At 43.0% G+C, this 23,045-nt stretch overlaps 1 protein-coding gene across 1 annotated transcript in view; it reads right to left on the bottom strand.

Annotated features, from left to right (window-relative positions):
* LOC125452339 (dynein axonemal heavy chain 8-like) overlaps nucleotides 1-23,045 on the bottom strand; it is a 1,009,221-nt gene that overhangs the window by 334,658 nt on the left and 651,518 nt on the right. Inside the window, exons 54-56 of the mRNA XM_059645685.1 lie at nucleotides 12,499-12,601; nucleotides 4,219-4,323; nucleotides 1,431-1,592 (exon numbers count right to left, since the gene is read on the bottom strand). Coding sequence (XP_059501668.1) covers nucleotides 1,431-1,592; nucleotides 4,219-4,323; nucleotides 12,499-12,601 — 370 coding nt within the window. The remainder of the gene's footprint in view (nucleotides 1-1,430; nucleotides 1,593-4,218; nucleotides 4,324-12,498; nucleotides 12,602-23,045) is intronic.

The raw sequence follows: 23,045 nt of genomic DNA, 5'->3' as shown, positions 1-23,045 counted from the left end.
TAGACAGAGCGAATCATACAAAATTATAGCTGCACAGGAGATGTGCAAAAGCAAGATCAACATTAGATTTGAAATTAGAGAGGTCCATTCAGCAGTGTAATAACCACAGAGAAGAGGAGAACAGGCCAAGAAGCATCTCAGCTTTTGTCCTCCTAAGATGCTGCTTGGCCTGCTGTGCTCATCCACACTTTGTTATCTCGGATTCTCCAGCATCTGCAGTTCCCATTAACTCTGACAGGAGAGAAGAAGCTGCTGTTCTTAAACCTGTTGATGCATGCGTTCAAACTTCAGTACCTTCCATCCGATGGAAGAGGTCAGAAGAGTGTTACCGAGTTAGGAGGGCTCTTTGATGTTGGTTGCCTTTCCCCGGGAACAAGAGGTGTAGATGAGGTCCGTGGATGGGAGGATGATCTGTGTGACTTAAAAAGGGATCTGAGGGGCAACATTTTCATAGAGGGTGGTGCATATAAGGAACAAGCTGCCAAAGGAAGTGATAGATGTAGGTACAATTACAACAGTTAAAAGACATTTGGATGGGCACCTGGTCTATAGGGGAATGGGCCAAATGCAAGCAAATGGGACTATTCAGTTTGGAAAACCTGGTCAGCATGGACTAGTTGAGCTGAATGGTCTGTTTCTGTGCTTTATGCCTTATCGACTCTGATTCTAAGTTGCAGTGATTACATTGATGGAGCTGCAGGCTGGCAAGTTTCCAGGTCCTGATTTTCTATATCCCAGAATGTAAATGAGACAGCTAGTGAGATTGATTTATTGCTTTATTAGTTTGATTTTCCAAACTCCCTAAATTTAGAAATATCCCACCAGATTAAAGTAAATATAATTCGTGTGATTTAATAGAATTACAGACCAGTTAGCCTATTATCAGTGCTGGCTAAAATGCTAGGGACTTTTAAAATACTATTTAACAGCAAATTTTGAAACCATTAATAGGACTAGAGAAAGTTAGCATTGGATGATGAATGGGAAATCATGCTTAACTAATAAACCGAAATGTTTTTGAGGATTCATGCCACACTAGGTCAAATTGGGCCTTGATACCAAGAGCAGTCATTCTCACCTCACTTCTGAAATTCAGCCTTTTTGCCCATTTGAACGAAGACTGTAAAGAGGTCATGAGCTGTGTAGTCTTGACAAAACCCAAACTCAGTGTCTATTGTTACACCAATAACTGATCCACAACAATCAAGTATCTTCATTTCCAAGGTCATTCTTTAGAAGACAGCCTTAGAAAACTACGAAGTATAGAATGTGAAAGAAGATTTTGAGCTAATAGTATAAATTATTTTAGAAAAACTAGAATATTATAGCCTTTACACCTATGAAATCAAGTCCAGATTACAGGCATGGCCTGATTCTCAGAAATGATGCTGGCATAAAAATCAAAACATTAATTATCTTTATTGATTTACCTGGCCTGGAGCCTCATAGAGGAAAGGTATAAGCTGGAAATCTGGCTCACTGAAGCTGTAATATGCTAATTTAATCACAGTATGCAATGATGCTTGCTGTACACGCAATAAATCACTTAACCATAGCTCCACAGGACCTTTTGCAATCACTGGGCGATCTAGCTGCAAGTCAAACATAAAAGAAGACATGATGATAAGTGACAAAAATGCATCATCATTCATAATAATAGGCTATAACAGGTGGGGTATTTAAACATGTTCAGAAACATTGAAATAAGGAAAACACATTGTTACTCAGATAACAAAGCGTGAAGCTGGATGAACACAGCAGGCCGAGCAGCATCTCAGGAGCACAAAAGCTGACGTGTCTGGCCTAGACACTTCATCAGAGAGCTCTGAAGGGTCTAGGTTCGAAACGTCAGCTTTTGTGCTCCTAAGATGCTGCTTGGCCTGCTGTGTTCATCCAGCTTCACACTTTGTTATCTTGGATTCTCCAGCATCTGCAGTTCCCATTATCATCTGCTCCCTGAATATGTTTTAGTTGCTAATGATCACATTGACTAAGTTCATTATCAATATGATTCATCAAGCCAGGTTTCACTCAGTAATCATTAACAAAGGTTAAGTTAGAGGACGTAGCAGAGGAATTTAGTGTCATCTTGAAATTGGGAATTGCAAAAACAGAGATTGCTAAAGTTATGGCACAGAACTTGAAGCTTGAGAAGAAAAGTATGGTTTTACTAATATAAAACAAAGAACTGTGGAGGTTGGGGATCTGAAATCATCAAAAACAGAAATTGGTAGAGAAACACAGCTGGTCAAGTTCCAAAGAAGGGTTGCTGGACTCGAAATGTTTATTGTTTTCTTTCCACAGATGCTGCCAGACCTGTTGAGTTTCTCCAACAATTTGTGTTTTTGATGATTTAGCTGATCTTCAAATTAGAAGGCAGAGCAAGGAGAACTTGAAACAGAATTAAAAGAGAGAATTTAGAAAGACTAAGGAAAGGAAAAGAAAATTGGAATGATATAAGCTGGAAAGCTGTACATTAGAAGGGAATCATGAGGATGGCTCAAGGTTAATATCACATGGTTTTGATTTGGTTTCATACATTTGGTGGTACACAGATTTAATGAAGGAATGGAAAATATATATTTTGTAAATTCAAAAGGATATTACAAAAAACTAAATTACCTAAGGAAAATTGCACTATTTCTACAGAGTTTTCACAGAAAATGTAATGGGGAAGTTCTTGTCTCTCTCAAAGGCAGTGGCATAATGATAATGTCACTGGACATGTAAACTAGAATCCCAGACTAATATTCTGGGGACGTGGGTTCAAATCCCAGCATGGCAGATGGTGAAAAATGAATTCAATATAAATTAGGAGTTAAAAATTAATCTGGTGACAAAGTAAACCCTGATGATTGTCATAAATAAACATCTGGTTCACTATTGTCCTAAGGTGCTGGCTTTACCTACCTGTGATTACAGATCCACAGCAATGGGATTGAATTTTAACTACCCTCTAAAAGGATTGAAGTAAGGGCAGTTAGGGATCCGAAACAAGTGGTGAATTTTAAATTTATTTTAATTCATTCTTGGAATGCAAGAATCTCCGGCTGGGCCAGTATGTATTAATCATCCTCAATTCCCCAGAAAGCAGTTAAGAGTTAACTACATTGCTGTGTATCTGGAGTCACATGTACACCAGGCCAGGTAAGGATGACAAACGTTCCTGAAGCTCCTTAGCTTCCTAGCAAATCAGATGGGTTTCACGATAATCAACAGTGGTTACTTTATCATCATTAGGCAAGCTTTTTATTCCAGATTCTTCTTGAACTTGAATTTCATCAATGACCTCATCAAATAAGTAAAATAAATTTAGAAAGAAAAGGATGAAAATAAAACATTTAAATGGTTGAGGTGAATTCAATTGTGCTTAACTTTGGTTAGTTGGTTAGCTGAAAGTCTTTCTTGAGTTCCAGAGGTTTGGACATTACACATATACAGGCAGGCAAGAAAATGGTTCAGATGTGGTTTTAAGAAGTGAAAAGTCTGAAACTAGCACCAATGAAAACCAAGTGGAAAAGATCATTGGTGATCACATAGTTGTTGATATCTATGTATGGGAATTTCAGATGGAATTTGGCTGCTGTTGAATATGACTCGGGAATTGAAATGATTGGATGATAAGTACAAGATGCTATAAAATGAAAGCTGAATTGGAAAGGCTTCAATTGCGTATGATGGAACATTTCTGCAAAGAAATTATGTAAATGGTTGTAACTATGCAAGGTGGATCTTTGAGCAATGTTTATTTTAGCTTGCTACAGAGAAAGTTTTAAGAAGTAAATTCTTATCCAGTGGTTTTCTTTCTGTTGATCTCAATGTTCTGTATGGATTATAAAATTTTACGTTCCTAATTTTCTGAGAAGATTGTTCTGAGCTGTCCAACTAAACTACTACACCAGGGAGTTCCAGGATATTAACCCAGCATCAGTGAAGAAACAATGAGTAACTTGAACTTATTGATGTTCCCATGTAATGGGTTCAGAAGGGGTTTTGGTGCCAATCAATCTTGTGTGGTCGTGGATGGTATCAAGGTTCTTGGGTTTAGTTGGAACAGTATCATTCTTCATCATTGCTGGATTAAAATCAATGTAACATGATACACTACAATACATTTATTGTAGCAAAAGCCAATAGTTCACAGAATAATATGGATTAAACACTTAAATATATTTCAAAGTGCATCATTTATACCATATAATTGCAATATATAATTACATGAATTTTTTCTCCTTCCCTTGAAGTGACAGCTAGAATGGTATCGTACTCCTTTGGGTGGAAAACCGCTTCATTTACATTATCAAATATTCCTGCTAAATGGGCCTGTATTAAAAAGAAAGCAAACATAAAACTTGGATAATATGAAACCTAATCATATTTAGAGTACTTTAGGATGAATTGCATTGTATGTATCTAGACTTATACTTCGAAGCTGGGTTTAAAGGAGTTGCATAATCAGAGGATGTCATTTTAAGATGCATCCAAAGATGATTCATAAAATGGGAGTGTTCAGTGCACTAGGGCTGACAGTTTTTTGGAAGTTTTCGTGATCACTTCCAAGGAAAACAGTCCCAGTATGTCAATATTTTCCTTATAACATAGCTTCCTGACATGGAAGCTAATTTGGAAAGATTGTGAAATTACATATGGTGCATCATCCAGGGCCTCAACCTGAGCTACAAATCTTCTCAAAACTCGATGGTGCATCATTTCTGTAAATGGTTGAAACTAAGCAATGTGGATCTTTGTTTTATCAACTTTTTAAAGCAAAATTTACCTTTCCTTTCCAAGTAAGTTTCAATGTTGTGTAATCAGCAGAATTCTCAGTTTTATCCGTCTGCATCCCCACCTTAATGAATTTTGGCACAACATGAAGGTGAACTCTTCTTCTATCGCCTTCACCTCCATGACCATTTCTTTGGACAAGAGTCCTCTCCCTGTCCCACAGGTGCCTTTGCCCACCTCCGATACCCTCCTCCACCTGGACCCCTCCCTCTCGACCTTTACTTGCACTCAAACTGTGTTCGGACAGACCTATTGTTTCTGCCTGCTCCTGCCCCACAGAACTTATTTCTTCCCAACCCGACCCAAATTTTCTCCCTTTGTCCAGCCCCTGTCCACTTACATTCAACATTCCTATCTACACTTTACATCAGTTTCAGAATTTCCAGTTTGCAGGCTCCAGCTGCTTCCTCTTTGCCATGGACATGCAAGCCCTTTACATGATCATCTACCACTAGGATGGTCACATGGGTCTCTACTCCTTCCCAGAAAAAAAAAGGCCTGAACCATCCCCACCGATCACCACCCTCCTGCACCTGGCCAAGCTTGTCCTCACTATGAACAACGATCTTTTAACTCCTCTCACTTTCTTCAGGTCAGACAGGTGGCCATGGATACCCCAATGGGCCCCACTTAGGCCTGCCTCTATATGGGTACATGGTACATTCCTTGCTCTAGTCCTATGCAAGTCTCCAGCCACATTTTCTCTGGTATATATGGCATCATCGGTGCTGCTTCCCTCTCTCATCCAGATTGGAAAGGTTGATCAATTTTGTTTCCAATTTCCACCCCACCCTCACCTTCATCTGGTTCATCTCTGACTCCTCCCTTCCCTTCCTCATTGTGTTAGTTTCCATTTCTGGGGATAGGCTGGCTACCAATATCCACTACCAACCCACCAATTCCCACAGGGTTACCTTGACTACATATCCTGACACCCTGCTTCTGCAACGACTCTGTTCCATTCTCTCAGTTCTTCTATCTCTGTTGCTTATATTCTGATGCTGCCAACTTGAACAAGGATGCCACCAAAATCTTCACCTTCTTCTTCAACCAAGCACTGTTTTCCCCAGCACCATTGTTGACAATGACCTCAGCTGGGTCAAGCCCTTTATTTTATTCATTCATGAGATGAGGGCATGGCTGGCTGGGCCAGCACCTTTTGCCAATCCCTAATTGGCAAGACAGCAGTTATGAGTCCACTGCATTGCTGTGGGTCTGGGGTCTCATGTAGGCCAGACCAGGTAAGGGTGGCAGTTTCCTTCCCTAAAGGCCATTAGTGAACCAGATGGGTTTTTATGGCAATTGACAATGGCTTCACAGTCATCATTAGACTCTTAATTCCAGATATTTTATTGAATTTGAATTTTTCCACCTACCATGGCGGGGTTCGAATCCAGGTCCCCAAAACAATACCTGGGTCTCTGCATTAACAGTCCAGCAATAATACCATGACGTCATTGCTGCCTGCACTACAGCCCTCATCTCTTCTTTCTCTTCCATCAACAGCAATGGCAACCACCTTGTCCCTACCACCATCCCACCAGCATCCACATCCAGAGGATCGTTGCTGCCATTTCCGCTACCTCCAGCAAGGATGCCACCACAAGACTTGTGGTGTTCCCCTCCCCTCCTTTGTCAGCTTTCCACAGGGACTATTCCCTCCAGGACACCTTGGTCCTCTCCTCCTTCACTCCCACCAGTCCCCCACAGCACCATGGCACCTTCCCTTACAACCTCATAAGGTGTAATGCCTGTCCATTTATTTCCTCCCTCCCCACTATCCAAGGGCCCAAACATACCTTCCAGGTGAAGCAGTGCTTTACCTGCACTTCCCACAATCCTACTGCATTTGCTGCTCACAACATGGTCTATTCTACATTGCAGAAACAAATTGTAGATTTGGGCAACCACTTTGCAGTGTACCTAGGTTCTGCCTGCAAAAAAGACCCTGAGCTTGCAGTTGCCTGCCAGTACAACACACTACCTTGTTCCCTGGCCAACTTCTGTCTCAGGCTTGCTGCGGTGCTCTAGTGAAGCTCAGCACAAGCTGGAAAAACAGCTCCTCATTTTACACTTGGAAGCTCTGCAGAATCTGGACCCAATATCAAGTTCAACAATTTCCAGGCTTGAGCCCGTTCATGTCCTTACCCCAATCCCCACACACCAGGCCCTTGTTATCACATCGAATACACACAACCAATTGTTAGCCACTAACAGTCCCCATTAACAGGTATTCACCCTCCTAGCCTGATTGTTATCCATTCCTTTGCCACTGTTCTTCACTCTCTTTGGGCTTTATCTCCACTGATAATGTGCTCTTTCCACCCTCTCCCCACCTTATCTTCTGCATAAAAAATATTTTCCTAGCTGCCATCAGTTCTGAGGAAGGCTCACTGAACGCAAAGCGCTAACTCAGATTTCTCTCCAGAGATGTTGCCAGACTTGCTAAGCTTTTCCAGCAATTTCTGCTTTTACTTCTGATTTCTAGCTACTGCAGTTCTTTTGGTTTTTGTTTGCTTTCTGAGATGACCTTGGTATCTTGATTATCTTTATGCTTTTGTAATGTAGGAGTGTATTCCACTGAGGACAAAAGCTCAGGAGACAGGCAGGACTCAGGCAAGTGGAAAATATTTATTCAAGCAGAAACCGGTTAATGCAGGGAGAGGGCCAAAGAATCTTCTCTGAATTGAAAGGGAAATCAATGACACCTCTGATTTTTACAGTGAAAATACAGCATTTTATACACTTTGTTACAGTAATCAAATACAGCGTGGTCACTGTCTTTCCCTCTTAATCCATACACCCAATCTTGTGGGAACCTAGTCAATGATGGGCATTCCTATATACAGCCCTTGGTTCTGTGGTTTTATGGCATTTGTAATCTCCAGATCTTGTGATCTTTCTATGCATCCTATTCATTTGTATTCCAAAAGTTTATGTCTACAATCCTTCAGACCTGTCTCAGGATCCTATTTTTAAAGACAATGTGAATTCTATTATTCACTGCACTACATGTGCTTTCTTCTATCAAATTCAATCATTTCTCTAATGTTTCCCACTGTTCTAATTATACCTGTAAAAATACAAAAAGTTAGTTTTAATTAATTGTTATAAGGATGATTTCAATTATAAATTTAGTTATAAAATGTAAAGTTGAACAGCTACTTTTACTGTTAGCACATTGTAATTAAAAGGTTGTTTACAACCTATCAGGGCATAAGATAAAGTGTTTCCCAAGGCTAATTAACTTTCACATCCAGGTTTAAAAGCTTTTCCTCTAATGCTTGCATTATACTTTGATTATATGTTGAAAACTACTGCTATGATTATGGAATTTTTAGCTAGAGTCTATTTAGTTTTACAGATCGTTTCAAAGAAGCAACCATATAGTACAAAGTAACTTTAGTTATCTTTGCAGTTAGCGAGCTTTGAGAAGATTTGTAGCTCAGGTTGAGGTTCTGGATGTAAGTTTGCTTGCTGAGCTGGAAGGTTAGTTTTCAGATGTTTCGTCACCATTCTAGGTAACATCATCAGTGAGCCATCCACTCACATCCAGTATCTTTGCAGTTGTTTAGGGAGTTAATCTGGCTGGTTCATGGGCTGAGACTCCCACATGATATTATTCATTTACTGGGACAATCATCCATTCATTAATGAGGATTCGTTACTTATCCATCCTTAGGCAGCTTCTTATCAGAACTGTCTTGTATGGTTGGCAGTAAGGCTGTTTTGTTGACCTTCGAGTTGTTCAAAGGTACCACTGTGTTTCACTTAAATGTTGGAGCAGCCTATCCCATTTTGTTTTAACCCTTGTCTGCCATTTTATGTCTTTTAAACATGGGCCACTTTGGTGTAAAGCAGGCATGATTCACTTTGTATGGACAGGTACAGGCCACCCCTACAATTAATTTAAAGCTTTTGGGGGTAATTTTAACTTAACCCACCCAATGGGAAACTGACATTAGTCCATAACTACCCATTTTACACATCATGTGGTTTTAGTTCACACAGTTGTAGGTTGAAATCATCTTACAAGTTGAAGGATACTGTATCATTTTCTGCATGGCTTTTCAGGTAATTGAATCTAACTAATTGAATATTAGAACACATTCAGGTTTCCTGTTATAAGGAGTAAACTGCTTCTACAATAGATAGATAGATAGATAGAACAGTACAGCACAGAACAGGCCCTTCAGCCCACAATGTTGTGCCGACCATTGATCCTCATGTATGCACCCTCAAATTTCTGTGACCATATACATGCCCAGCAGTCTCTTAAATGACCCCAATGACCTTGCTTCCACAACTGCTGCTGGCAACGCATTCCATGCTCTCACAACTCTCTGCATAAAGAACCTGCCTCTGACATCCCCTCTATACTTTCCACCAACCAGCTTAAAACTATGACCCCTCGTGCTAGCCATTTCTGCCCTGGGAAATAGTCTCTGGCTATCAACTCTATCTATGCCTCTCATTATCTTGTATGATAGTTTGCCATATTAACTTACAAAATTCCATAACTACCATTTCACTATTATCTGTCATAAGCAACAAAGTTTTCCATCAAGTAAGATTTACCAGTTTTTAAGAACACAAGAATTAGGAACCAGTGCACATCACATTTTTCTACCATTCAACAAGGTTATATCAGAGCATTTGCATCAACTCCACACACGAATCTCAGTTCAATGATGAACACACATAGCAACTGAGCAACCATAATCCTGTGAGGTACAGAATGTCAGAAATTCATAACGCTCTGAGTGAAGGAAGTTCTCCTCATACAGAGTCATACAGCACAGAAACAGACCCTTTGGTCCAGGCAGTCCATGCTGAACATAATCCCAATCTAAACTATTCTCATCTGCCTACACTTGGCCCATATCCCTCCAAACCTTTCCTATTCACTTGTATATATCCAAATGGTTTTTAAATGCTGTAACTATATCTGCTTCCATCAGTTCCTCAGATTGTTCATTCCACACGCGAACCACCCTCTGTGTAAATAAGTTGCCTCATGTCTCTTTTAAATCTCTCTCCTCTCACCTTAAAACTGTGTCACCTAGTCTTAAAATTCCCCAAACTAGGTAAAAACAACAACTACCATTAACTTTACCTATACCTCTCATTATTTGACATACTTCTATCAGGTCACCTCTCAGCCTCCTCGTGAAAAAAGTTCCAGTCTATCCAGCCTTTCTTTATAACTCAAACCTTTCACACTCAGCAACATCCTGGTAAATCTCTTCTAAAACCTCTCCAGTTTGATAATATCCTTCCTATGAATGAGCAACCAGAACTGGACACAGTATTCCAGAAGAGGCCTTACCAATATCCTGCACAACCTCAACATGACTTCCCAACTCCTGCACTCAAAGGACTCAGCAATGAAGGCAAGTGTACCAAATGCCCTTTTAACCACGCTGTCTGTATGTGACATAAACTTCAAAGAATTATGCATCTGAAACCCTAGGTCCCTCTGTTCTATAACACTACCCAAGGCCCTACAATTAATTCTCAGTCTAACATGATCACAGCATGTGAATATCCTTTATGCAAAGTGACAAAGGTTACATTCAAAGGTCAGCCGACTTTCACAACATGCACTTATTAATGGGAAAATGATGACAATCTCTCTTAGCTACTAAAATCAATTAATGGCCTTTTACTGTGTTAGGAATCAATCAAGATCCAAGTAATCAGGGAGGATAAGGAGTTGAAGGAAACTAGTATTCAAAGTAGGTTGTTCTGAAGAATGAAGAGGGGCTGAAAGTTAAAACCCCAGCACCTGACATTCTACACCCAGAAGTGTTGAAGAGGATAGCTACAGAGATAGTTGATCAATTGGAAATCATCTTCTAAAATTACATTGATTTCAAAATGATTCCTGCAGATAGAAAGCTAGTCACTGTCAACACACAATCTAAGAAATAAGTGAGAGGGGACTAATGCGTTGGAAAAGGTGTAGAGGAGATTTACCAGGATATTGCCTGGAATGGAGGGAAAGTCTTACGAGGAAAGGTTGAGAGATCTAGGGCTTTTCTCTCTAGAATGATGAAGGATGAGAGGTGGCTTGACAGAAGTGGACAAAATGATCAGAGGTATAGATAGAGTGGACAGCCAGAGAATTTTTCCTAGGGTGGAGGTAGCTATTACTAGGGGGCATAGTTTTAAAGTGAGTGGAGGCAGATATAGGGGAGATGTCAGAGGTAGGTTCTTTACTCAGAGTGGTGGGGGCGTGGAATGCATTTCTGGAGAGGGTAGTGGAATCAGCCTTATTAAGGGAATTTAAGCAGCTATTAGATAGGCATATGGATGATCGTATAAGGCATGGGTGGAGGTTAGATAGAATTTAGGATTAGGATCCTCTGCTGCTTGGCCTGCTGTGTTCATCCAGCTCTATACCTTGCTATCTCATATTCTCCAGCATTGGCAGTTCCTACTATCTCAACATTGAAATGCAGATGTGTATTGTAAGCGGATCAGAGATAAGCCATGACAATACAGTGAGGACGGTATATGTAAGATACCAAAGTCAATGAACATAAGGTGCATTTTGCCACTGCCCTGAGATGCTGGCACCTGTTCTAGATGGAGATCTGGAGGAGCAAGCTGGAGCCTCCAGGCATCAGCTCAGACTTTCATTTCAGGAATTCATGGCATCAAGCTTCTATTTGGCAGAAGGAAGAGTGAGAGCTTGCATATTAATGAGGCAAGATGAGGATGATGGTGAGCAATAATAGGCTTTTTGCTGTTCATTCATGAGAATCTTGTCTCAAGGCCTGGGATTTGCTTGTTCCCAATATCAAGCAGGGCACTTGTGACATCTCACCTAATGTTTTCTTTAATGCAGGAGAAAAGAATTAGTAGAGACAGCATTAAAATAGGAGATCTACCTTTTAAAACACAGATAAGAATGTTTCTTTTTCTTTCAGAGTATAGTTAGTCTGTTGTCCATTGGGTTGCTCGGAGAGATGACAAGTGGTGAGTTTAGCCTGAGGGTTACCATAGCTTAAGCGAGGGACCAGGAAATGGGACGTTCATGATGATCTCAGCCTGTGCAAGAATTGAGTCCAAGCTGTTAGCATAACTCTGCATTGCAAACTGGCCATTCAACCAACTGAGCTTAATTAGTCTCCCTGGGACAATGGGACTTTACCTTTTCAGTATGTTTTATTCACTTCCTCAGAATACAGTAGAAACTGGATTATTGAACTTTGGCATGTTTGATTGATTTTTTGAGAGATAAGGGAGTCAAGGGTTGTGAAGGCTGATGGAAAAGTGGAGTTGTGACCACAACCCAATCAGCTAATGATGGAGCAGACTCAAAAAGCCAAATGGCCTGTTCCTGCTCCTAAGTTTTATGTTTCTATATAAAGAAGTCACACCATGACATCCTGATGGGCAATTAGGGATAGACAATAATGTTTGGCCTTACCAGAAATGTCCACCTCAGATAAATGAACAAGTTAAAATTGGACAGTTTTATTGAAGAACACAAGGAGAATAGTCCCCGTGGCTGCCTTGCATACTGTGTCATTCTCTGATTTTGTATCTAGGTATAGCACAGTATATTTGCTGTTTGATAGTTGCTAAATTTATCTGGCTGTACATTTCCTAGGCTGTCACAAAACAGCTACAAATGTTACAAGCAATAATTGTATCAATCTATGCCTTTTTTTGGTAAACATCTTTAAAAACACTCAAACAAACCTGGATGGTGTGTGAATCACTAGCTTGTCCAAGGATTTCCAGCAAAGCTGGATCTGAGACAAAGAAGAATCTAGGAAATAACAATCTCTTCTTTTCCAAATAACTGCAAAAAATGTAAATTTTTAAACCTGTAAGCAAATATGTAAAAACAATCTAATTCTAGTTTTCCTATACATTTAGTTTTAGGTGACTATCATCATTTAATGTTACTGTGATATCTCTTTTCATGCTGAAACTATCATTGTTTCTATGTTTTGTGGACTTGAATGTGGTAAGTCATCTTGTCCAGTAATTTCAGGTATCAACTAGGACTTAGTCATTGCATTTGTGCGTCTCTGGATTTGATTATAGCATAAATATTCCAATAGAAATGTAGTAGTTACGGCAGCTTAGACAGGACTTGCATGTCAGAACCATGTGGAAAAGAAGATGCTATGGACTCCACCTTATCTTCTCTCGTTAGCTGTTAAACTGGTTTAAGGACCCTTAAACAATGGAATATGGCACTGAGATAACAAGGTGTAGAGCTGGATGAACACAGCAAGCCAAGCAGCATCAGAGGAGCAGAAAAGCTGATGTTTCTGGTCTGGGCCCTTCTGACCCGAAACGTCCGCTTTCTTGCTCCTCTGATGCTGCTCAGTCTGCTGTGTTCATTTAGCTCTACACTTTGTTATCTCAGATTCTCTAGCATCGGCAGTTCCAATATCTCAGAACATGGCACTTCCTCCTGAGAAAGGGATGCTGATTTCAGCACAGGCCCTCTGTGGTACTGGCTGTGCAATGCAGAGTCATGCAATTATCCATTCTACTTTGGTTGGGAATGCTCCTCACCCAGAAATTGGCTTACAAAGGCAGACAAAAGAAAAATGAGTAATCTTTTGTCAGATCTGAATGGGAAATTAGAATTCTGATCTCACGCCTATATTCCTAAATAAGGGTCAAACAGCAGCAAAATGTCATCAGTTCCAACAAATCTGCTGAAACCGTAATTCAACAGCATCATCATGACTTTTGCATCAGCTGCATCTTTGTATACTATTACAAAATGCCTTGGCTTCGAGAAACCTCCAAATCTGTTGACACTCTAATGGGCTGGATTTTCAGTCTGAGATCTGGAATCCAGTGTCTGGGTCATTTCCAGTTCCAAATCCTGCACCATGTAGGAGTAGACCATTCAGCCCCTTAAGCTTGGTCTGCCATTCAATGAGATCATGATTGATCTATGGTATAACTCCATATGTCTACAATATCCCTTGATACCCTCGCTTAATAAAAAGATTTAAATTTTAACAACTGAATTAGCATCAAACCCCATCTGGGGAAGACAGTTCCAAACATTCACTTCTTTTTGCATGGAGAAATGCTTTATAACATCTCCCCTGAATGTCCTGGCCCTAATTATCAGATGATGTCCCTAATTCGAGAATCTTCAACCAGTAGAAATAGTTTATTTTTATTCTATCTTTCTTCAGTAATATCCTGAAAATTTTGATTAGATCAAACCTTAACTGTCTACATTCGAAAGAATAAAAGCCTCATAACTTACCCCTAAAATCTAGATATCATCCTGGTAACCCTGCATTAAACTCCCTCCAGGGCCAAACATCCTTCCTCAGGCGTGGTGCCCAGGTTGGCGCTCAGTACTGTAGTCTGACCAGGATTTTGAATAGCTGCAGTATAATGTCTGCATCCTTACCCTCCAGTCCTTTAGATATGAAGGCTAGCTTTCCCTTAGTCTTGACTATTTTCTGCACTTTTTCATGGCATTTTAAAAAGTCATGTACCTGAACACCTAAATCACATTGAACATACATTGTATTTAACCTTATATTTTCTGAAAAAAAAACCCTGATCTATCCTTTATCGGGCTGGAATGGAAAACCTCACACTTGTTAATCCTAAAATCCACATGCTCCATCTTTGCCCATTCACCTGATATGTAAATTTCCTGTCATAATTTTATGCCATCATCAACACAATCCATAGTGCTGCCTAATTTTACAACATCAGCAAATTCAGATATTTGAATTGTTTTGCCATTATCCAAGTCATTAATGAATATTGTGAATAATTGAAGCCCAAACACAGATCCCTGAGGGAAACCACTAGTCACATCCTGCCAATTTGAGTGACTTACCCATTATTCCAACCTTCTGTTTCCTGCCAATCAAGCAAGTTTCTATTCATGTCAGTAATTTGCCCTCAATTCCGTGGGATGCCACGTAAGTTAGCAGTGTCTTGTGTGGGACGTTATCAAAACTCTTCTGAAAATCCATACAAAAAACATTGATTGACTTACCTCTGGCAACCATCTTTGACAAACCCATGGACAAGGGAGGCACAGTTGTAGTATGCCGCACTGACCTCTACATCGCTGAGGCCAGGCGCCAACTCTCCAACACCACCACCTACCACCCCCTGGATCATGACCCCACCCCTGAGCACCAAACCATCATCTCCCAAACCATCCACAACCTCATCACCTCAGGTGTCTTTCCACCCACAGCCTCCAACGTCATTGTTGCCCAACCCTACGCCTCCCGCTTCTATCTCCTTCCCAAAATCCACAAACCCGCCTGCCCTGATTGATCCATTGTGTCCACCCGCTCCTGCCCCACTGAACTCATCTCCCCCTACCTGGACTCCATTTTCTCCCCTTTGGTCCAAAAACTCCCTACCTACATCCGTGACAGTACCCACTCCCTCCACCTCCTCCAGAACTTCCAATTCCCTGGTCCCCAACACCTCATTTTCACTATGGATGCCCAGCCCCTATACACCTGCATTCCTCATGCAGATGGCCTAAGGGCCCTCTGCTTCTTCCTGTCCTGCAGGCCCGATCAGTCGCCCTCCACCAACACCCTCATCAGCCTCGCCGAACTCATCCTCACCGTTAACAACTATCCTTTTGATTTCTCCCACTTCCTACGGACAAAGTGGGTGGCCATGGGCACCCGCATGGGCCCAAGCTATACCTGTCTCTTCATAGGTTACAAGGAACAGTCCCTCTTCCGCACCGACACTGGCCCGAAACTCCACCTCTTCCTCTGTTACATTGATGACTGTATCTGTGCTGCCTTGTGCTCCCAAGAGGAGCTCAAACAGTTCATCCACTTCACCAACACCTTCCACCCCAACCTCAAGTTCACCTGGGCCATCTCCAACACATCCCTCCCCTTCCTGAACCTCTGTCTCCATCTCAGTCAACCACCTATAAACCGATATTTCAAGCCCACCGATTCCCACAGCTACCTAGAATACACCTCCTCCTACACACCTTCCTGCAAAAATTTCATCCCCTATTCCAAATTCCTTCACTTCTGCCGCATCTACTCCCGGGATGAGGCATTCCACTCCCGTACATCTCAGATGTCCTCGTTTTTCAAGGACCGCAACTTCCTCCCCATAGAGGTCGAGAACACTCTCAACCATGTCTCCCGCATTTCCCGCAACTCATCCCTCACACCCCGTCCCCGCAATAACGGCCAGAAGAGAATTCCCCTCATCCCCACATACCACCCCACCATCCTCCTGATCCAACGCATCATCCTCCGACACTTCTGCCATCTGCAATCCGACCCCACCACCAAAGACATTTTTCCATCCCCACCCTTGTCTGCTTTCTGGAGGGACCACTCTCTCCGTGACTCCCTTGTCTGCTCCGTACTCCCCTCCAACCCCACCACACCCGGCACCTTCCCCTGCAACTGCAGGAAGTGCTACACTTGCCCCCACACCTCCTCCCTCACCCCAATCCCAGGCCCCAAGAAGAAATTCCATATCAAGCAGATGTTCACCTGCACATCTGCCAATGTGGTATCCTGCATCCATTGTACTCGGTGTGGCTTCCTCTACATTGGGGAAACCAAGCGGAGGCTGGGGGACCGCTTTGCAGAACACCTATGCTCGGTTTGCAATAAACAACTGCACCTCCCAGTCGCGAACCATTTCAACTCCCCCTCCCATTCCTTAAACAACATTTCCATCCTGGGCCTCCTGCAGTGCCACAATGATGCCACCCGAAGGTTGCAGGAACAGCAACTCATATTCCACCTGGGAACCCTGCAGCCCAATGGTATCAATGTGGATTTCACAAGCTTCAAAATCACCCCTCCCGCTACTACATCCCACAACCAGCCCAGCGTGTTCCCACCTCCATAACCTGTTCTTCCTCTTGCCTATCCCATCCTCCCACCTCAAGCCACACCCCCTTTTCCTACCTACTTACCTCATCCCGCCCCCTTGTCCTGTCCATCCGACTGACCTATCTCCTTCCTACCTCCCCACCTTCACTCACCTCTACTGGCTCCATCCCTGCCTCTTTAACTTCTCTGTCTCCTCTCTACTTACCTTCTCCTCTATCCATCTTCAATTTGCCTCCCCCTCTCTCCCTATTTATTTCAGAACCCTCTCCCCCTCCCCCTTTTCTGATGAAGGGTCTAGGCCCGAAACGTCAGCGTTTGTGCTCCTAAGATGCTGCTTGGCCTGCTGTGTTCATCCAGCTCCACACTGTTATCTCAGATTCTCCAGCATCTGCAGTTCCCATTAACTCTATGACGTTTGTCAGGCATAAACTACCCTTGATGAATCCATGCTGACACTCCCTGATTAGCTGTAATTTTCTGAGGCAGTCGGTTATCATATCCTTGACTGTAGATTCCAAAAATTTCCCCACAGTAGATGTTAGGCTAACTTATCTATAATTCCCTGGTTTCTCTCTGTCACTCTTCTTTATTAGCAGAGTGACATGAGCAAATTTCCAATCCAAAGGTACATTTCCTGAAAGAAGGTAACTGAAAGCTTATGATTGGGGCATCAGCAGTATGCTTTTCTACTGCCTTTAACACCTGTGGATGGAAAACATCAAGAGCTGGGAATTTGTCACTCTTCAGTTCCATAAATTTTACATCTTTGACAATTTCCTGCAGCTGGGGCGGCACGGTGGCTCAGTGGTTAGCACTGCAGCCTTACAGCGCCAGGGACCCAGGTTTGCTTCCTGCCTCAGGCAACTGTCTGAGTGGAGTTTGCACATTCTCTCCGTGTCTGCGTGGGTTTCCTCCGGGTGATCAGGTTTCCTCCCACAGTCCAAAGATGTGCAGGTTAGGTGGACTGGCCATGCTAAATTGCCTGTAGTGTTCAGGGGTGTGTGTGGGTTACAGAGGGATGGGTCTGGGTGGGATGCTTCAAGGGGTGGTGTTGGACTTGTTGGGCCGAAGGGCCTGTTTCCACACTGTAGGGAATCTAATCTAATATTGTTTCGAGTGTGTCCCTGATCCTCTGTTAACGGCTTGGTGGAGTATTGGTGGAGTAGCAGATCGTGAAGGGGACTCAGAGATTACAGCAGAATATAGATAGACTGGAGAGTTGGGCAGATAAATGGCAGATGGAGTTCAATCCAGGCAAATGTGAGGTGATGCATTTTGGAAGATCTAATTCAAGGGCGTACTATACAGTAAATGGAAAAGTCCTAGGGAAAACTGATGAACACAGAGATCTGGGTGTTCAGGTCCATTGTTCCCTGAAGGTAGCAACGCAGGTCAATAGGGTGGTCAAGAAGGCATATAGCATGCTTTCCTTCATTGGGTGGGGTATTGAGTACAAGAGTTGGCAGGTCATGTTGCATTTGTATAAGACTTTGGTTCGGCCACATTTAGAGTACTGTGTACAATTCTGGTCACCACATTACCAAAAAGATGTGGACGCTTTGGAGAGGGTGCAGAGGAGGTTCAGCAGGATGTTGCCTAATATGGAGGGTGCTAGCTATGAAGAGAGGTTGAGTAGATTAGGATTATTTTCATTAGAAAGATGCAGATTGAGGGGGGTACCTGCTTGAGGTCTACAAAATCATGAGGGGTATAGACAGGGTAGATAGCAAGAAGCTTTGTCCCAGAATGGGGAACTCAATTACTAGGGGTCATGAGTTCAAAGTGAGAGGAGGAAAGTTTAGGGGAGATATGTGTGGAAAGTTCTTTACGCAGACTGTGGTGGGTGCCTGGAACGCATTTCCAGCGGAGGTGGTAGACGCAGACACGTTAGCGTCTTTTAAGATATATGTGGACAGGTACATGGATGGGTGGGGAGCAAATGGACACAGACCCTTAGAAAATAGTTGAAAGGTTAGACAGAGGATCTCAATTGACGCAGGCTTGAAAAGCTGAAGGGCTTGTTCCTATGCTGTAATTTTTTTTGTGCTTTGTTCTTTGCTTTGTTCTATCCTTTTCTGCTGTGAATAGTGAAGCAAAACAATCATTCAGCATGTTTGCCATTTCTCCATGATCATTGTCAGTATCTCTGTTCTCAGCCTTCAGGCGGCCAGTAGAACTCCTAAGCAGCCACCTTCTCTCTATATAACTCTACATAACTGAAGATCCGAAGCCGAATGGCCTTGACCGCTGTAATGTTCCCCCACTGGGAGGGAACATCCCTGCCTGGTGATTGTTGTGCGAAGTCCATTCATCCATTGTAGTGTCTGCATGGTCTTGCCAATATACCATGCCCTGGGGCATCCTTGTCTGCAAAGTATGAGATAGACAACATTGGCCGAGTCACATGAGTATCTGCCATGTATGTGATGGTACTATCCATGTCGATGATCTGACTTGTTTTGCAGAGGCTACCATGACAGAGTTGTATGGTATTGTGGTCGATGTTGTCCTGAAGGCTGGGTAGTTTGTTGCGAACAATGGTCTGTATAAGTTTTGGAGGTTGTTTGAAAGCAAGTGGAGGCGTGGGGAAGATCCTAATGAGATGCTCATTGTCATCAATAATGTGTTGAAGGCTGCGAAGAACGCGGCATAGTTTCTCCGGTCCAGGGAAGTACTGGACGACAAAGGATATCCTATCAGACGTATCCTGCGTCTGTCTTCTGAGGAAGTCATTACTATTTTTCACTGTGGCACATCAGAACTGGGAATTGATGAAGTGAGCATCATATCCTGTTCTTATGAGAGTGTTCTTCAACATCTTCAGGTGTCCGTCTCATTCCTCCTCAACGAACAGGTCCTGTGTATGCGTAGGACTTATCAGTAGGGGATGGCTGTTTTAATATGGCTTGGGTGGAAGCTTTAAAAAAATGCAACATTATCTGTGGGCTTGTGTTAGAGTGAGGGACAGAGGTGTCCATCCTTGATGGAGATGTGTATGTCCAAAAATGAGACTGATTCGAAACAGTAGGCCATGGTAAGTCTGATGGTGGTATGGAACTTGTGGATAACGCTATGTAGTTGTTTCGGTGATTCCTCGCCATGAGGCCAAAGGGAAAAAAATGTCATCAGTATCTGTTGTATAGCATTGGTCGGAGGTTCTGTGCAGCAAAGAAGTCTTGCTTGAACCTGTGCAGGAAAATGTTGGTATACTGGCAAGCAAATTTGGTTCCAACAGCTATTCTGTGTGCCTGGATAAAGAACTAGTTGTTGCAGATGAAGAAGCTATTGTTGAGAATGAAGTGGGGTGTAGGGTAGCATCTGGAAATTGGTTGTTGGTGGTATGTGTCTGCTTGCCCTCACCCTTAACAACTTCTCTTTTAACTCCTTTCATTTTCTTCAGATCAGAGAGGTGGCCATGGGTATGCACATGGGCCCCATTATCCCTGCAAGAACTGCAGATGCTAGAGTCTGAAATAACGGTGTGGAGCTGGAGGAACACAGCAAGCCAGGCAGCATCAGAGGAGCAGGAAAGTTGATGTTTCGGATTGGGATCCTTCCACAGAAATCAGACCCTTTCTGAAGAAGAGCCCGAACCCAAAACATCAACTTTCCTGCTCTTCTGATGCTGACTGTCCTGCTGTGTTCCTCCAGCTCCACACTGTGTAAGCTTCGTTATCCCTGTCTCTTTGTGGGGTATGTGGAGCATTCTTTCTTCCAGTCCTATTCCAGCCCCCGCCCACAACTCTTTCTCTGATACATTGATATCATCGGTGCTGCTTCACTCTCTCGTCCCGAATTGGAAAAGTTCATTTTTTTCACTCCAATTTCCACCCTCCTCTCACTTTCACCTCGTCTATCTCTGACTGCTCCCTTCCCTTTCTTGACATCTCTGTTTCCATTTCTGTGGATAAACTAGCCACTAATATACATTATAAACCCACCAGCTGACACAGCTACATGGATTATATATCCCTGCGCCCTGCTTCCTTTAAAGACTCCATTCCACTCTTCCAGTTCCTCCGTCTCCATCGCATATACCCCGATGAGGCAAACTTCGATAAGGGATCCTCCAAAATGTCCACCTTCATCCTTAACCAAGGATTCCCAAACACCACCATCAACATGGCTCTCAACCAGGTCCGACCCATTTCCTGCTCTTCTACCCTCACCCTCTCTCTTCCTGCCCGCAACAGCAATAGAGTTCCTCTTGTCTTCATGTACAAGCCCACTAGCATCCACAGCCAGAAGATCATCAACCACCATTTCTGCCACCTCCAGCAAGTGGCCACAACCAAACAGATATTCCCCTCTGACAACAAAATGTGAGGCTGGATGAACACAGCAGACCAAGCAGCATCTCAGGAGATGCTGCTTGGCCTGCTGTGTTCATCCAGCCTCACATTTTGTTGTCTTGGATTCTCCAGCATCTGCAGTTCCCATTATCTCTGATATTCCCCTCTCCTCTCTTTGCCCATTCTGCAAGCACTGTTCCCTCCACGACACACTGGTCCACTCTTCCTTCATCCCCAACAACCCCCACAGTCCCATAGGACCTTCTTCTGCAACCGGCAAAGGTAAAATACCTGCCAATTTACCTCCTCCTTCCTCAGTTTCCAAGGACTCAAACATAGCTTCCAGGTGAAGCAGCACTTTACCTGCCCTTCACATAATCTAGCCTACTGCAATCGCTCTTCACGTTGTGGCCTTCTCTACATTGGGGAATTGAAGCAGAGAATGGGTGATTGCTTCACAGAACATCTATGTTCGACCTATAAAAAAGACCCTGAACTTCCAGTTGCCTGCCACTTTAATAAAACACCCTGTTCTCTGGTCAACATCTTCATCTCAAGCTTGCTGCAGTGTTCCGGTGAAGCTCAGCACAAGTTGGTAGAACAAAACCTCATTTTCCACTCAGGGACCCTGCAGCCATCCAGGCTCAATATCGAGTTCAATAATTTAGGGCCTGATCTCTCCCATGTCTGGCTCCCAGGCCTTGTTATCACAGAGTCTGCCTTTCCACACTCCTATTGTTAGTCACTAACAGTCTCAATGAACAACTATTCACTCTCCTAACCAGATTGTTATTCACGCCATTGTCTGTCCAACTGTTCTTCTCACTCTTTGGGCTCTATCGCCAAATATTATTTACTCCTTACCCCCTCTCCCCACCCTATCTTCTTCATATAAACCAACATTTTCCTAGCTACCATCAGTTCTGAGGAAGGGCTGCCAGACTTGAAACGTTAACTCTGATTTCTCTTCACAGATGCTGCCAGTACTGCTGAGAGACTTTCAGCAACTTCTGGTGTATTTTTGCATCTTACACTCATATCCTGACTTGCTGCCCCAGTTCCTAGCCCATGTCATACTAGTTTAAACCCTTCTGGGTACTACGAGCTATTGGTGCCAGTCCCGTTCAGGTGCAGCCTATTCTTTTAGTACAGGTCCAATCTGCCCTGGAAAAGATCCCAATCATTCGGGTAACTGAATCCCTCCTCTCACACCATCTCCTTAACCTCGTATCCTGCTGTGCTATCTTCCTATTTCAGGCATCACAAGAATGTGGCACTAAGAGGAATCTCGAGATGACAATCATCGAGGCTCTCTTTTTAACTTGCTGCCGAACTCCCCAAATGCCTTTTGCAGAAACTTATCTCCCTTTTTGTTGTTCAAACTTATCTCCCTTTCATTTGTTCAAATATGGATCACGATCTCTGCCTGTTACCCCTCCCCTTTCAATATGTCCCATGCCTGCACATAGACATTTTTGAGCCTGGCACCAGGAAGGCAACACAACATCCTAGAGTCTCATGGCCACAGAACTGCCTATCTGTGCACATGACTATAGAGTCTCAACTACCATTGCTCACCGACACTTTGTACAGTCCCTACTGTACAACAGAGGCAGCTATGGTGCTGCTGTTCTTGCTACTATTGTCTCTATCCGTTGATAGCTAGCCTCCTCCCCCAATCTCCCACAACAGTACCCAAAATGGTATCCTTGTCAGAGAGAGGCATAGCCCCCAGCATCTCCTGCACTTGCTGCGTGCCATTCCTGGTGGCAATCCATCTACTTGCCTCAGCTTTAGTTGTGGCCATGTCCCTGAAGTCCTATCTACAACACTTTCCACCACCTGCATGCTCCTAACTCGGTCCAACTGCCACTCCAGAGGATCCATGCAGTCTGAGATGAGATGCAGTTGGACACAGTTCCTGCATGCATCATTGTCAGAGATGTTTGAACTGCCCCTGATTTTCCGCATCTCATAGAAAAAGTGAGCCAGCCCACCAACTGTCATTTCTAACACTGTAGTGACGACTGGATTAAAAGGAAATCAGGAAATAAATTGATAAATCTTATTTGGTTGCTTAAATGACAATTATTACTTACAACTAATAGGC

This window comes from Stegostoma tigrinum, chromosome 4, assembly GCF_030684315.1.
Source record: "Stegostoma tigrinum isolate sSteTig4 chromosome 4, sSteTig4.hap1, whole genome shotgun sequence".
In the NCBI taxonomy this organism is placed as follows: domain Eukaryota; kingdom Metazoa; phylum Chordata; class Chondrichthyes; order Orectolobiformes; family Stegostomatidae; genus Stegostoma; species Stegostoma tigrinum.
Note: the sequence above shows the minus strand (reverse complement) of the source record. Positions and strands in the feature narration are given on the sequence as shown.